General features: G+C 45.1%; 1 protein-coding gene across 11 annotated transcripts in view; it reads left to right on the top strand.

The window, feature by feature from the left end:
• The first annotated feature begins 705 nt into the window (after nucleotides 1-705).
• LOC141103845 (transducin-like enhancer protein 1) overlaps nucleotides 706-17,371 on the top strand; it is a 94,069-nt gene continuing 77,403 nt past the window's right edge. For 4 of the 11 annotated variants that reach the window (XM_073593933.1, XM_073593963.1, XM_073593924.1 and 1 more), the window contains exons 1-2: nucleotides 706-868; nucleotides 10,100-10,172. In XM_073593933.1, the coding sequence (XP_073450034.1) occupies nucleotides 10,149-10,172 (24 nt within the window). In that variant the 5' untranslated portion in view covers nucleotides 706-868; nucleotides 10,100-10,148. Of the gene's footprint in view, nucleotides 869-920; nucleotides 1,087-8,312; nucleotides 8,443-10,099; nucleotides 10,173-17,371 lie in introns of those variants that run through there. The other 7 variants (XM_073593941.1, XM_073593899.1, XM_073593956.1 and 4 more) reach the window with 4 other exon arrangements.

Here is a 17,371-nt window from a genome sequence, read left to right as displayed (position 1 = left end):
GTAAAGCGCTGCACAGACTGTTGACATAAATCCTGTATAATAATAATAATAATAATAATAATTATACAGGATTTATATAGTGCCAACAGTTTGCGCTTTACAATTACAATACACTTTAATACAGTAGAAATCAGAGGGCCCTGCTCGTTAGAGCTTACAATCTAAAAATATGTACAGTATTTCGGTGGTATTACTATATAGGATTTATATAGCGCTAACAGTTTGCGCTGCGCTTTACAATATAATATAAAGTGACGTTATATTAAGTTCTATTGGCCAAAGTGTGGTGCAAGGTGGTGGATTTCATTGTGCTGTGCTAAAAAAAAAAAAAAGTAGGGCATGCCTACTTTTTTCGGCGCGCGCTGCCGCACCGGCAACGCGCTTTTTTATGAGCGAAGGCATTTTGTCGTGCTTTGGGACCGCGTTGAAATAGCGTCCTACCGCACCTGGTGGAATAGGGCATAATAAGTCCATGTTCCTCACAGAGGTGACAAGACTGGCCCTCTGGAAGGTTGTACTCTTTTATTTTGCGGTACTGTTTCCTCCCAAAGTCCACACAGAGCTAGGAGAGGAGACTGAGGGGGTTAAAGCTTGAAGACACACTCTAAGTTCCAGGCTTTCAGGGGTTAAAGGAGTCCACCATCACTTTGATTGGCAGCTCGGCGACTCGCAACCAATGAGGGAGAAGCAACCGGGAGCCCACGTGGGGCAGAGCGGAGCGGGATTGGCTGAAGTTAGCTGGGGCAGTCTGCAGGAGCCCGGACCCACGTGGAGCTGGCGGCCGCTGATTGAGCCGGAGGGAGGGGCTGCACCGAGCACCGGGAGACTGGGCCCGACTGGACACCGGCTCCTCCTACCTCGGGGCCCGGTGAGAAGGGGCGATCCGGGGGGGAGGTGGGGGGAAGAGGACGGGGAGACAGAGAGGCCTATGAGGAGAGGAGAGGAGAGGGAGGAGGGAGAATCTCCCGTATGTGTGCTGTATACAGACAGGGGAGAGGGACACAGCACCGGGGTGACCACAGGAGGAAGATGTGTGTGTGTGCTGGAGGGACATGAGGCCGACCATTGTCTGGAGGTGATATAGATGTGAGGACATCCTGAGCCATCTCCATCCTGTGTTGTTGTGTATTGCTCACTTCCATTGATATACAAGGAAAGATGGTGGGGGCCTTCCCCCAGGGACATTCTAGGGACCATTCGTGCTGGTGTCCGCACACAACTTTTATTTGAAATGTTTACATGGATTGGGAGGAATTTTCGAACCTGGGGTCTGAGGGGAGTTTGCCCCATTCACACTTGCTGCATGCTGGGACATTTTATGTGTGGGAGGGGCCTTACACCGGGGCGCAGACCGGCCCGTATGCTAAATGGCGGTTTGACCATGTGGGCTGGTCGCTGTTGTGCGCTGGCGGGGCCTTGTGTTGTTACACAGCACCACCCCCATCACAGCCACCGGTCTATATGCTACAATGCCCTCATCTCCAGTCCTCAAGGCGCCCCAACAGGTCATGTTTTCAGGATTTCCCTCAGATGAAACGGTTGTGGTAAATTACTAAGGCAGTGAAACTGATCAGATCACCTGTACAAAATAATGGGGAGCCTGAAAACATGACCTGTAAGGGCGCCTTGAGGACTGGAGTTGAGAAACATTGTGCTAAAGGACATTCTTTTTACGTACAGGATGGTCCCTGTTGTGCGCTGGTGGTGCCTTATGTTGCTATAATGGACAGTGCCACCCCAATCACCAGCACACAACAGAGAGCGTCCTGTATGCAACAAGGAACGCGGTCAGCATGTTGTGTGCCAGTGTGTCCTTATGTTGTTACAAAGCACAGCACCATCCTCATCAGGGTGACCAGTCTATATGCTAAAGAACAATTATTTTTTTTTTTACCTAGGGGATGGTCCCAGTTGTGCGCTGGTGATGCCTTATGTTGCTATAATGAACAGCACCACCCCATCACACAACAGAGAGTTTCTTGTATGCAACAAAGAATGCGGGATGGTCCCTGTTGTGCAGGGCCTTGTGTTGTTACAAGGTACAGTGCCATCCCATCAGGGTGACTGGTCTATATGCCTACAGGATGGTCCCTGTTGTGCACTGGTGGTGCCTTATATCATAATGCACAGCACCACCCCAATCACCAGCACACATGTCAGAGATCGTCCTGTATGCTACAAAGAACACTGTCAGCATGCGGGACGGTCCCTGTTGTGTGGGGACGGTGCCTTGCACTGATGGACCGATTGGGTCCACCTGTCAGTTTTTTTTCAGCCATACCCGATTGGACCATCCATATCTCTGTAAGGAGCGGCGGATGATAGCGGAATCTGTCCGCTAAAAACAACAGACGGATGGGAATCCCCATCTGTCGATTGGATTGGTTGGATGGAATTGAACAGGCGGTCCATTTCCCATAGAGAACAGTGGGCTGTGTGGGGGATCTCTGACCGCCCCATAGAGAACAGTGGGCTTTGTGGGGGATATCTCTGCTGAGCAGGCGGATGATAGCTCCACTTGATGGAGTCCGCCCCATCTGAAAGGGGCCTGTTTACTTTTTGTTTTGATCTTCTTCTTTTTTTTTTTTTTTTTTTAAATTTCAGTGACATTTCATCGATTTCAGTTGAGCTGTGGTGTGTAAAAGTGCGGTATGTCTATATTTATCTGCAGCCCACCTTAAGGCAATGTTGGGGCATATGGGATAGAAAAACACCAGTCACTGCACCTAGTGCGAACATGACTTTAGGGCCCTTTCACATGGGCACCTTCTGTTCCGGTCAGCAGGGGATCTGTCTGAGCAGAGCGGGAGGGGTTACAGGTCTGCGCCCACTCAGAGCCCGCTTGGGACTAATTGGAGTCCACTGTCCGTTTTACACCCGGCTGCCTCCGATCCGCGTAAGAGAATGCAGTCGTCCTACCCCAATTTTTATTTATTTACTTATTTTTGTGTGAACCAGGGCTTACTGTCCCATTTAGGCCTCATTCACACAGGATGTACAATACCATAAACGCATGCATTGCAGTGATTACCCAGACAGGTGTCCCATGCATCGCCGTGCAGGGAGACTTATTGATGTCTGTTGGGATACAGCGGCTGTATTTCAATTTGACATTGGTATGGTTGCTGCCTGTGCTCAGGGATCTGTACCCAAATGGATGTCCTACTGGGACACAGCAGCTGTGTCCATGCAGCCACTCTGTGCCAATAGATATCAGTGGGACTGCATACGGTATTGTGTGTACCCTGTGTGAACAAGGCCTTACAGTGGTTTTCAGACAGGAAGTGAGGCAAAAGCCACATTGGGGACACAAACAGAAATCAAAATCGGACTCCTATTTGTGTGTTGTTGCTGGAGATTCTCTTTCAGGGGCTCATTTCATTGTGTTTAATGGGTCGCATTCAGCTGGTGGTACTGCACATAACAGGCTGTTAACTCTTGAAGCAAGGCATTGCAGGCTGCAACATATGTTCAACCCATCCACCTCCATCCAGCCTTTGGAGCTTAAGGGGGAGTGGTTAGGTGGCGGTAAAAACACAGCTCAATCAGAAGTTTTTGTTTTTTCTTTTTGTCCCCCCCCCCCCCCCCCATGCAAATGTAAACGAGCCCTAAGCATGGGGAATTTCTTATGGAGGATAGTAGGAATGCACAACAGGGATTCTATAAAGGAAAAAGTTTTGACCAAACATACGCTTTCAATATTTTATATATTTTCTTTTGTAACACTTCACTCTTACCACAAGTCTGTGTTCTCTGTGCCATGGGTTTCCTCCGGATCTGTCAGCACCTCTCCTCCCTGATCTCCTCTGGCAAGGCTTCAAACTCGGGATAGGCCGTCATGTTTCTGTGGCTGCCTTCAAGGCATAGGCACCCCTCAGCCTTTCTCCACACCTCTCCGTATACCTACACACCCTGTTCTTCCTTGCATCCCTCTCTTGCTGGCTTTCTGTGCCTGTAATTTAACAAGGTGTCTGCTTTGTGCGTTTATAACTTGTGGAATATAGCTGATAAAGGACTGTTTTGAAGTACTTTTGGTGATGTAGATTGGCTTTCTTCAGAGCCCAATAATGCTTGCTCCTATGTAAACAAGCCTGTTTAGTGACCGTAGTTCCTCATTATTCACTTCCTTTGTAATACTGTAGACAATAATATGCTATTTTCTGTTTGCAACATGTGCAAGTATTTATTTACGGTCTGTTCAACGGAAGTTTGTCTAAAAGGGATGTATTTTTTTTAGTTGTTATAGATGTTGCCATGGGTAGATTTCCTAATTGGCAAGCATGTTGTTTTGGTCATGTGATCTGTGTGTGCCCTATTAAGATAAAATTAATCGCCCCTCAACTGGGTCTTCCCATCCACAGGCAGGACTGACTTCCCAATCGTGTTTAGGCCTGGTTAATACCTATGTTTATGTTTTTGCAGAAGCGCACTACAGTCCATTTTAACATAGTTTCCTCTGGGACACATTCACATCTATGCTTTTTATTTTTTGCCACTGCGTTTTTGGAAAGCGTCAGGGAGCCTTAAATGCATGTGCCAAGACGCACTACAGAAACGGATCAAAAGCAAACTGCATAGGTGTGAACCAAGCTTTATTGTGGTCTCGCTGTCTCCTAATTATAACCAGAGACAGGAGCTCTTTGTGACAGCTCGACCACTGTGCTGTGAACACTCCCATCAGCACAGAAGCATTTGCCACACTGGACATACGTGGGCATTAAAGCCCACCCACCCTGCTGCCCCCATTATTTTTTATTTTTTTTTTTAAAATTGACAAACATATCTATACTTGCCTGCTCTGTACAATAGGATTGCACAGAGCGGCCCCGATCCGCCTCTTCTTGGATCCCCCCGCCAGCTCTTCTGGCTCCTCCTTTTTCTGGTGCCCCTAAAAGGAAACCGATTCCCATGGAGACACTCGTGCGAGCTTGCTCCTGAGCCCTGGTTCCACTCAGCCCCGCCCCCTGGTGCCGCATCATTGGATTTCATTGACAGCAGCGGGAGCCAATGGCTGCGCTGCTATCAATCTATCCAATCGAGAGCCGAGACAACGGGCAGAGGGAAAGAGCGCATCTCCGTCGTGTGAATCACAGGACTCGGGTGAGTAAAACAGTGGGGGGGCGGTTAGCGACTAAAGTTTTTTTCACCTTAATGCATAGGGTTTACAACTCATTTAAGATGAAAAAAAACCTTGTGTGTGTAGCAGCCACCCCAGCACCCCTTATTAACTTACCTGAGCCCCATCTCTCTCCAGTAATGTCCACGAATGTCTAAGCCGTCCGGAACACTCCTGATTGGCTGAGTGACTTTGAGTGACTGTTGCGGGAGCCAATGGTGCCGCTGCTGTGTCTCAGCCAATCAGGGGAGAGAGGGGGCGGGCCGGGTTGGGCTTCCTGTCTGAATGGACACACGGAGCTGTGACTCGGCTCCAGTGCCCCCATAGGAAGCTGCTGGCTGTGGGGGCACTCGATAGGAGGGAAGGGCCAGGAGCACAGAAGAGGGACCCGAGAAGAGGAGGATCTGGGCTGCTCTGCAAAACCACTACACAGAGCAGGTAAGTATAACATGTTTGTTATTTTATTTTTTTAAATGAGACTTTACAATCACTTTAAGGTATTGAATGTATTAGGCCCCTTTCACACTGGGGCGGTTTGCAGGCGGTATTGCGCTAAAAATACCGCCTGAAAACCGCCCCTAAACAGCCTCCGCTGTTTGTTCAGTGTGAAAGCCCGAGGGCTTTCACACTGAAGCGGTGCGCAGGCAGGGCGGTGAAAAAAGTCCTGCAAACCGCTTTTTTGGAGCGGTGAAGGAGCGGTGTATTCACCGCTCCTGCCCATTGAAATCAATGGGACAGCGCGGCTATAGCCGCGCTGTACGAGGGATTTTAACTCTTTTTCGGCTGCCAGCGGGGGTTAAAATTGCACCGCTAGCGGCCGAATACCGCTGCAAGAACGACGGTACAGCAGCGCTAAAAATAGCGCTGTTGTACCGCCGACGCCCCCACCGCCCCAGTGTGAAAGGGGCCTTAAGGTAAACAATCTTGAGACTTTAAAACAACTTTCAAATAGTTGTTAAAAATTTGACTAGGGATATTGTCTATATATTTCTTTCTTCCTTTTTTTTTTTTTTCTCTCTGGAGATCCCTCCCCTGTCACTTCTTGGTGTCAGAAAAACTTGTCAGAAGTGATTCATGCTGAAAGCAGAGGAACTATGCAGCAGACAGAAATGACATTTGGTGCCCTGGATAGAAAGTCTACACTATAGAGGGATATGCTTTGTTTAAAGTTCTATGCTTGAGGTTTACAACCATGTTCTGGACTTTTAAAATGCAATGTATTTCAATATTATTTGGTTTAGTTCTACTTTAATGCTTTCTTTTCTTTTTAGGAAAGGTTAGTGTAGTTTAATTGAGCAATATTGAAGACCTTGTGTGAAGTTCTATCTCTTGCTTTCCTACAATCCTATGAATGGAATATACCTTGTTCAGCATTGCTCAAATTCTAAAATGTGGGGGGGGGGAAAAGCTTGCACGAAGGAGTACAGTGAGTGTATGTGCTTCTCCTTTACCCAGCAAATAAGACAAGCCTAGGGAAGTTTAAAATAGAATCTAGGGTATGATTTTATTCAATAGTTCTGTTAGTCCAGCTTGACCAAATACCTGAGCGATTACTGTGGTAGTTTTTGCTAATGGTCCTGTTCCGAGTGGGTTCCATTCTGCATAGTAACCATAGTGGGGTTTGGCACTGTCCCATTTACAGAAGACTATTATTTTTTTTTTTTTTTTTAAAGTGGTATTAAACCATATGGAAAAAAAATTCTTATATTGCAGCTTACCAATTCCTATATGTGATAGCTCTGGAACAGGGGTAGTGAATCCGGTAACTAAAAAATGTTTTCTGCCGAGGTCCGAATCACAAATCTGTGTCATGAAAGAGTGTACGTGTCTACTTTTCTTTTTTTTTTGCTGCAAGCCGCGTTTGGCGCATTTCTTACTGTTTTCGCCGCACGCTCTGCCAATACTCTGTAAATGTTCCTAATAATGTTCCTACCACAGTAATTCATTACATTGGGTGCCCCCATAAATCAGTTGCCACCATCGGAGTACTCTTATATCGGGTATTCCTGTTATAGTGCCTTCTTACATCAGGTTTCTTCATCAGAAGGCCTCCTTACATCTGGTGTCTCCCATCAGCGTGCTCCTTTACCTCAGGTACCCCCATGACCGTGCCCCCCACTAACATATGTGCCCATGACCCCCACTAACATATGTGCCCATGACCGTGCCCCCCACTAACATATGTGCCCATGACCCCCACTAACATATGTGCCCATGACCGTGCCCCCCCACTAACATAAAATAAGGGGCTCTCTGGACATATTTAATGTCAAGGGGCACTCTGGGCACAACAAAATGTGCCCATCAGTGTGCCCCTGAGCTGCGCCAGGAGTCTTGTTGAAGGGGCGCGCATAGCACGTCATACCTCACGGCTTCCAACTCTCACTCGGCGATCACAAACAGCACGGGGGGGGGGGGCGGGGCGCACACGCAATGCCATTGGTTGCAGGGCGCCCGTGGTCCCAGCAACCAGTGACTGCTGAACGGAGCAATGTGGATGTGGTGCTGTACACTGGCAGCCTGATGGTTCGGACAGTCCGGCTGGTCTAGGAGTTTCCTTTTTTATAGGCTTTCTTTCTTCTGTTTTCATCTGGTGATCTAGCCAGTAAGGCCTCTTTCACACGAGGGATCCATATGTCCGTTTTTCATCCTTCCGTTTTCGGGTTAAAAAAACGGACATACATGTATCCATATGGAGCGTCGGATGTCAGCGGTAAAATGTCCGCTGACATCCGACCCGCTCCGATCCGAAAAGTGTAACGGAGGAAAATCCTACTTTTCCATCCGTTATCGGATCGGGTGACAACGGACACTAAGGTCCGTCATCATCCGATCCCCCATAGGGGAGAGCGGCGCTCTGACAGGTCCTGTGCAGCGACGGACCTGTCATCTTTCTGCTCAGCGGGTGTTCACTGGGCGGATCATCACTGATCCGCCCCGTGTGAAAGAGCCAACAGTCTGTTTTTTCAAAACCACAAACTCCCCAGCAGAATGTATCAGTTTAGATGGATGAGACAAACCACTTAACACTGGAAGGGGTGATTAAAATGATCAGCTTTTATTTATTCATGCAAAACCTTTATCCCAAAAGGGGAAAAAAAAGTTTGCTGTAATTCATTATAAAGTGTGAGTTGGAGTTTGGCTTCAATCTGTTAGTATATTTAAATCTGCTAATACATTTAACCCCCTCCCCCAGACTGACAATGCTGCCGTCTACTGTGCTCATTCCTCCAGTTGTCTAATACAGGAGGTGTGTTGCTGGCCAGATCACTATGGAGAAAAGCAGAAGAAAAGAAAACTAATACAGCCACCACATCTAATGATTGGTAAGCTGCATTATAATACATTTTTAGCTTTAAAGAATACAAGACATTCTCTTATTGGATGAGGTGAAGAGTGATGTCTTCTTCACACACAGCCCCACCACATCCAATCAGGAAACTCCTTGTATTTTTCTTATTATAATGCATGGTGATCTGTGAATAGCGGCATTGCCAAGTGAGCGATCCCTTGTAGTTGCAATGCAGAAAGGCAGCCGCTCTATCACTGTAATAGAGACGACTCTTACATTGATGTACAATTTCCACAGGGACTGCTCAGGTATGATATATAATTATACTTCAAATGGTCCAAGCTAGACTAATGAAATCAAATTCATACCTAAGCTTCATGATGTGTATAATTACACCTTTCTATTTGAAAACCCTCTTACATAGCTTTTGTTTTTTTTTTTTTTTTTTTTTTTTTTTGTGTTGCATTGTAGCATGCAGATGATCCCTTAAATACTCCCCTACTTCTTCCTTTTTTTTTTCTGTGGTATTTTCATATTGACCTATACCAAACAAATATTCTGCCTGTCCTTCTCAAAACAACTTGACAGTTGCCTCTACTAAAAAAAAAAAAAAAAAAAAGAGAGAAACCGCGAGACTTGGCTTTGGCTGTCTAGCAACACGCCAGACTAGAAGCTCATACATTCACTGCTGCCAGGTTGCATTGCTTTTCTACAGAATAGAGAAGAGGGAGGATTTTTTTTCCTTCCAGACTCTACAGCTTCTAGTGGGAGATTAATTGCTGCTCTCTGGATTCCACAGAAAGGCAGTGCGCCCTGTCAGGCGGAACTATGTGTTTGGAACTTCTTCACTCTCAGACTTGCTTCTCTCTCTCCCTAAATAGTAGCTTCCCATACACAATGCAGGCTAGAAGCTCTAGTTCAGTGGTTCTCAACTCCTGTCCTCAGGGCCCACTGACAGGCCAGATTTTAAGTATTACCTTGCGGAGATGCAGTCTAGAACTCTGCAATCACTGAGCAGCAATTGATATCACCTGTGATGTATTTCAGTTATCTTGTAAACCTGGCCTGTTAGTGGGCCCTGAGGACAGGAGTTGAGAACCACTGCTCTAGTTCCTCAGCTTTAGTCATTGGTTCTAGTAAGGGAAGAAGCTGTGGGATGCTAACTTTGTAACAAACCGTTTATTTCCCTTCTAGTTCTTTATACTTCACTTCCCAGGTTGTTCATCTAGCCTAAGTGTTGTAAAAGCTGTGTAGCCCTGTAAGGCAGTGAGAAGGTATAAGGGAGAATGAATGAGCTATAAAGAAGTATGCAGCAGCAAAGTAGATTAGATGATGAAATTGTTGCTCGAGAGCCATAGCCAAATTGAGGCAAGGAAGCAGTGGAGAACCAGAAGATATGGTGCACATAAGGAAGATTAGATGAATGTGTATGGGCAGTTACAGGCTCAGGAACAATGATGCACCTGAAGAAATCCAAAACCACAAGAAAAATAATTTGAAAGAAAAAAAGACCTAAAAATACAAAAAAAATCAAAACTGTACATGCAGTTTAAAGTAGCAGGTGCTTTTAAATAGTTATAAGAAGTTTTAATAACTGATTATTTATAGATTTTTCTATGGCATTAGCTAACAGTCTTATACCAGAGTGAATGATCAGCTGTTTTAAAGACTGTTCCTCTGTTCTTTTCCAGGACAGGTCCATAATAGAACTTGAGACAAGTCATCCTACCTCTGTTGAAGATGTTTCCACAAAACAGACCCCCAGTAAGTACATGTGTTTAATGGTGCTTTAGCCTCTGTATGCTAGAATGACATTACCTGTGGTTGATGGCTAACAAAGAGTGAATGTTTGCCTTGGAGTATTCATAATCCCCCTAAATTTATTTGAAGATAAACAGTGTTTTAGACTTTGTGAAGCAGTATTTTGTCTGGGTAATTCTACTTAAAGGATGTTAAATCCCCTCAATGTAAGCTGCAGCAGTGCACAGTCTGCCGTGGTTCATGTATGCACCTTTTAGGTGACCACTTGGCAGTCTGCCAGAGCCTTCTATATTGATCAAATCTGACCATTGATATGGATGGCCTTATCAGTTACACATAGGGACACTTGCAGCTGAGGAGTATGTGTCAGAAATAAGTCTCCAGACAGGGTAGGAAATCTGTGGTTTGAAAGTTGATGTCAGAGTATCTAATTTACTAAGATCTTTCACACATGTGGGGAGGGGGTTTTACTGCTACCTCACAGCCACCCAAATAAAATCTAACATACAGCAGAAGTGGGCTGTTCACATGGTATAATGCTTTGCGGCCAAAGCAAATTTAATGCAGCTTAAGTTGTCAGATGGCACTGCTTGTTAAACTTGCTCATTCTAATAAATGAGGCCATGCTGCAAATGCTTGGCTTGTGGTTGCAGCCCATTAGTTCCATTTTCAATTCCCATTCAGCAAGGAAACTAAGCAAAAAAAAAAAAAAAAGTGCATCCAATAAGTGGCAGGGTTGCCTCCTGAATGCCTGAAAGCTGCTGCTTAGTTGCTCTCCTGAAAGTGATTGTTTGTGGGTGCACTTAATTTATCCCTAAAGTAACAAAATCTATCCGAGATTGTCTTGAATATTTGAGTTGACAAAACCATATAAAATGGACACGCAGCAGATTGTAAATTAAGAGTTCTGTGGTCACAGCATACTTTTTTTTTTTTTTTTTTTTTTTTTTACTTTATAATGTCAGCATTGTAATAACAATACAAACCGTAGTTATTTGACAGTACAATATGCTTACATAAAACAAAAAAAAAAAAAAAAAAAAAAAATCCCCTTCATTTTGTGAGTGCTGTCTATCTGCTGGTCGTCTTTGCATGACATCCTGGATTCCCTGCATGCTTTGCAGCTTCTCCTTTGCCATTTATTTTTATTTTTATTTTCTAAGGACTACATATCCCTGGTACCTTGCTGTCTGCAAGCTGATTCCTACTGACTCCTCCCCTCAGCACCTCTGTAGGTCAGAAGGCAGGCTCTGTAGCGCTAAAAATATAAAAAAATAAACACTGAACAATGAATCAAGTGTTGTGTGTAAATAATAAAACCTTTGTGATTAAAAAAATCGATCTCAAATATAATGAATATAAAACAGCTTGTGTATATAATGAGTAGAAACACAGGCGAGAAAGTCCCAAAGGTGAAACAATCCTATGGTAAGCATATATATGGAGTCCACCGCGTAAAGTTGTTGCTCAGTAGTGGGGTACAAAGGCCTCATCAGGGATAGTGTGTCCTCCACCCGAGATAAGGGGTATACTCTCTTACCAGAAATAGTGGACTTGAATGCCAGCGACAACGAGTCAATCAAGCGAGGATAGCCCGATCAGCAGATTTCCAAAACAATCCAGGTAAACCAAAGCGCTCAAAGAACAAATCCAGGGAATCGTGCAGGTAACCGTGAGGCTGGAACTCAGATGTTAGGCAGCCAGACCGGACCACTTTTGAGAGAAGTGAAGAATGTGAACTTTTTGATGACTCAACAATGTGATCTTGTAATCAGATCCCTTCGGATGGGAGTTTTGGCTTTCCAGTCTGGCTGCTTAAAGTGGAGTTCCACCCAAAAGTGGAACTTCCACTCATCGGATTCCTCCCTCCCTCCGGTGTCACAGTTGGCACCTTTCAGGGGGGAGGGGGGTGCAGATACCTGTATATTACAGGTATCTGTACCCACTTAGGGCATAGATAGCCGCAGAATCTGCGGTTATTTACGCCACATGCTGTCCCCCCCCCGCGCCCCCCGCTGTCTGCTGGGAAACACACGGGTCCCAGAGACAGCAGGGACCAGCCATATTGCGCTACGCGATTCGCGCATGCGCAGTAGGGAACCGGGAAGTGAAGCCGCACGGCTTCACTTCCTGATTCCCTTCCCGATGATGGAGGCGGCAGCACCCGAGGACCGAGAGACGGTTCGGCCTCGGGTGCCGACATCGCGGGCGCCCTGGACAGGTAAGTGTCCATGTTTTAAAAGTCAGCAGCTGCAGTATTTGTAGCTGCTGACTTTTAAAAAAAAAAAACATTTAGGTGGAGCTCCGCTTTAACATCTGAGTTCCAGCCTCATGGTTACCTGGACGATTCCTTGGATTCCCTGGATCATTTTGAAAATCTGCTGATCAGGCTATCCTCACTTGATTGACTCGTTGCTGACATTCAAGTCCACCATTTCCAGTAAGAGTGTAGACCCCTTATCTCGGGTGGAGGACACACTATCCCTGATGCTCTACATGTCTGCTAAGGCTTTTGTCACAGAGTTTTTATTATTTACACACAATACTTGATATATCGTTCATTGTTTTTATATTTTTAGCGCTACATTTTTCACTGATCTTTTGCATTGAATTTTTGTCACATTCTTATGTAGCAGCTGTTCATTTTTCTTCACTAATTGAGTTAGCGCAGTAATATCCCCTATCCACAGGCTCTGTGAAATGTGTGACATGGCTGTGCATATTCACAGGACATAGTGACTAGTGACTATCATGCACATCATTCCAAGAAACATGTTGGACAGTTGATTCACCTGCACCATATACACTAGCTACACATTCTAAAATAACATTGTCTCACTCTAAGGCATAATGTGCCTGTGTGTACCCCAAAAGTCCAGTTATTTATATGCTTCTTAATGATCAGTCTATATTTGGATGTGGTACCATATTTTGAGCCCAGTCATAGTGAATGTTTCACAGAATTCAGTGACTTAGTGTAAGATTCTTCACAAAGTTGGCTTACAAACTTCAAGATCATTCAGATTAATAGGAATACACTAGAAGTAGTATTGAATATATGATTTTACATTTTGACCACAAATACTTTATATACAATAAAATGTTTGGCTCTGGTCCCATGATAATACAGTGAGGTGATTGCAGTTACTGAATAGGATAGAAAGTAAGAGGGTTTAAAAGCATTGTCCTAGACTTTCATTGTGTGACTCAAGTTATTGTGAAAAAGGTTTTTGTGTCCCTAGGCAGGGATGCAGCAGGGTTACCATGGGTTTACTTGCAAGGAAGGGGTGTTTTAGGAAGAAAACAAAAAAACGTTTGCGCCATAGACTGGTGAAGGTGATGAAATGTGTGTGGGTGTTACAATAGGGTTGTTTTACTAAATGAGTACAGGCTGTTTACTGAGCATTGTGAATATTCCCTTTTAAAAAGTGAATTTTTACTGGGCTTAGTGAATGAGTCGAAGCTGTCCTGTGGCTTCAGTCATCCAATAATGTATGAGCAATAATCCTGTTTGTGTGTGGGTATTTATTTTCCCCACATTATTGGATATTTGAGTAAATTCTCACTTGGCTTCTTCTCATTCAGATTGCAAATTGAACATGCTATAGTCACAAATCATCCCATTGTAGGAAGTTGCCTGGAGTCTTTTCTTAGTGCTTGTAAAGCCACTCTAACATGTATGCACCATCAGTGCTGTCTCCTATTGCAGTGTACCCCTCTGTGTGTGATTTTTATAAAAATAAATGTTGTAAATACCTCATTTCAGAGCCAAGATCTGTGATCACGTGGCCAGCTCTCTCCTCTCCCCATCTGAAAGATGCAGCGGAAGGGGCCGAGCTCCCCCGCTGACATCGAGAGGAGGAGAGAACCGGCCGGTCTGGTGATCGCAGATCTCAGCTCTGAAATTAGGTTTTTACAGCATTTATTTTGATAAATCACACACAGAGGGGGACACTGCAATAGGAGACAGTGCTGATGGTGCATACATGTTAGTTATTCAAGGAGCAGGAGGGGGTGGGCACTGTCAAGAGCTGACAGGGAGGGACACAGGAGAGCAGGGCTGTGGATGACAGAGGCACGTAAACTGACCACGGTGTTAGGGCTCAGCAGCTGTGATGCACCATGGTCAGTTTACATAGGGGAGGGTAGAAACTGGTAGGATCAGCCAGGTTTTTTAGGTGTTTCAGGGGACCAAATGACACGGCACAAGCACCGTCTAATATAACATGCTTTAAAGGAGCAGGATCCATTCCCCCACCACCCCCCTCTCTAAAGCATTGGTAAAGTTGAAGCGGCTTACTAAGGCCCCAACCTCTGTCTCTCCTGAGAAAGTAAGAGCAAAGATGTGCCAGGCTTTTTAGTCACCAACAGAGGCTTGATTTTTAGTATTGGGTTGGAGTTTTAGTCCCATATGTTAAAGAATAACTATTTTCTTCAATGAGAATCATGGGGTATATGAAAAAAAAAAAAAAAAATTCTCCTCCATAGTGCAGCATCTGTGTTAACACTGCAGCTGTCCCATGCAGACTCTAAAGCCAGCCAGCCATACATGGAACTAAATTTGGTTGGTGCACCAGGGACTGGCCAAATTTCGATCCGTGTGTGGGCTAGCTGGTTGTCCACTAATCAATCTATTAATCAACTTTGTTTACAACCAGCCATTTTTCCTGATTGATCAGTGCCGCCAACTATATCTGGCAACACCACTGATCATTGTATTCTGCTGGTGGGGAAGGCTTAGCGAGAGGCTTGATGTGGATGGGGCAATCTGCTGCTTTATTTTCATCCAGCATGCTGGTTGAACAAAAAAAAGATATTTGTGTTGGCTACCTAAGAACAAGAGCCAAGAAATATAGGGCTGCCTCTTGAGGATTGTAAGTCTGGAGTTGGATAAGTCAGTTTGTGGCTCTTGGAATTTGAAGATATTGAATCAAGCAGGTAACCACATTGACTCTGTACTGTGGATAGGTGCAGACAGGCTGAATGTTTAGACTGTCCCAGGTCTTTTGATTACGACTTTCAAAGCACAATTGGCCTTGGTTTTTATGTAAATTTGTACTGCTGTTTTACGCTTCTGTTTCTGTAAGCAACTGTTACTTAAAAGAAATAAAACTAGTATAAAGTAAAGGCACACAAACCGGCTTTAATTGCATCTCTGTAATATGTGCATTTCTCCATGTTCTATCCCTTTTTAATGACTACAACATGAGAAGTGGGAGGGGTAAGTCTGCTCCCTGGAGATGCCATAGGAAGTGTGCCTCTGACCCATTACATATCTACAGGTAATTTCTTGCCACGGATGTATAGGCTATAGCAAAAATTTTTTGCCAAGGCAAAAGGGAGTTACTAAGATCAACTCATTGTTTGGTTCTACATACATTTCAGCATCTAGTCTTTAGCCAGCTTCAGGAAGCTTTGTTGAATCTCTAGGCTAAATGCACATGGTCACATTTCTCCATTCAGCATAAAGACACTGTGAATTTCCAGTGTCCCAATGTTCTTGAGCTGTGTACAGCCACCTATTGACCTGAATGGGTGAAGGAGTCTGTATGTAGCTTTTTGCATTAGGTAGTGTGTACAGGTAGGGTGCGTGTTACAGTAGGTGGATAACGCCTCCTCCATATGTTCTCGATTAACTTATTGGGGGCCAAGTGTGGTACACATGGAAGGCCTACCCCGGGGTGGGTTCTTTTGGGCTGTCAGGCGATGAATGGGGTCACACTTCTCAGCCCAGGGGCAACGCCTTGCCCAAGTACATGCTTACCAATGCCTTGGACCAGGTGAGGGCAATGGTCATGTGAAAGCCTAACATTAAAACAGTCTCCCAATAAGAGATGAGCCACTTGTGTGTAGTGTATGCGGAGTTCCTCCCAGAAGATGTTGTCCCTTGTCCCATGACCTACACACATGGAACAGGTGTATGCGTTGCATTAGGAGGGGCATGCAGAGTCTATGCCCACTCCACCAGGCAGTATACCTCTGTTACAGCACTCCCAGTAACAGAATGGGGTCCCGCCAAGTACATATCGTGGACCTCATGCATGCTCCACTTAAACCCTTCTCGTTCTGTACCAAGTGGCCTGGTATTAGATTTCCGTAACGCTAATCCGCTCCCGTTGACCGACCGAGACAGCTAGGGAGAGAGACGAATACCGATGCCCCTCACTATTGAAGAACATGTCACCTATTCGGGTACCTCGTCAATGACTGGTTGCTGTTCTTCCTTCTGGTTACTCATAGCAACTTCTTTGCTTGTTAAGCTTTTGCTGTAGTGATGTTTCTTAGACCCAGGTTCCTTAGAGAGACGCCAGAACCCCACATGCACCCCTTGAGTAACTTCAAACCAGGCTTTTAGCAGAGTAAACGATTTTATTGAACATTTTGCAGAACATGTACAACATGCGACAACATCCTTTCCCTAACTAAACTTAACTGTGGCTGTCCCAGGTTCTACCTATACGGGTGAAGCATCTTTGGAAAAGTCCAAACTGGCCATAGCTCAAACAAAGGAGTTCATGTCCTTGGGAGTATTCCAATGGGGCGGCGTTCCAACAAGGTTTTGAGCCCATACTAGGTTCCCATACTTATTGGTTCTTCCCCATTCTAACCCCCCCCCACCCCCCCGGTTCTGGACCTCACACACGGGCTATCACACAGGACAGAGGCTGGGTCCCAGAGAAAAACACACAAGGAAAGGAGACACAAGCATTAACCCCTTACCTTCCAAGCTGGGTAGCCTGACTAAACAAAAGTAGGTAACCTGCTTACAAGTGCATCTGTGCACTACAATACGTAAATGGCGACACATAGCTGTGTACAGTGGCTTTCGCCTAATGTGTAGCTGTACGCCGCTCCGGGACATTTAGAACACCGGAAATATGCAGTGTCTTTACGATGCACAGGCAAATGTCTTATGTGCATGTAGCCTTAAAAGCAGCCTTCAGCTCTAGTTGAAGTTATGCTAAACACAGATGGAAATGAAAAAGAGTTGGCTTTCACTTCAAGCAAGCTGGTAGTAGGCTTTCAAGTAGGTTTTTATCAAGTTTCAAGTAGCACTGAAGTTTTCTGAAAGCCTGCTAGCAACTTGTTTGAAGTGTCAGCCAGCACTCTCATTATGATCTGTGTTTAACAGCCACAGACTTCAGCTGAAGGCTACTTTTAAAAAGGCTCCAAGATATTTGCTGGAAGCTGCCTGAAGGCTC

This window comes from Aquarana catesbeiana, linkage group LG01 (assembly GCF_042186555.1).
Source record: "Aquarana catesbeiana isolate 2022-GZ linkage group LG01, ASM4218655v1, whole genome shotgun sequence".
Taxonomy (NCBI): domain Eukaryota; kingdom Metazoa; phylum Chordata; class Amphibia; order Anura; family Ranidae; genus Aquarana; species Aquarana catesbeiana.
The sequence above is the reverse complement of the archived record's forward strand: the minus strand, read 5'-3'. Positions and strand labels throughout refer to the sequence as shown.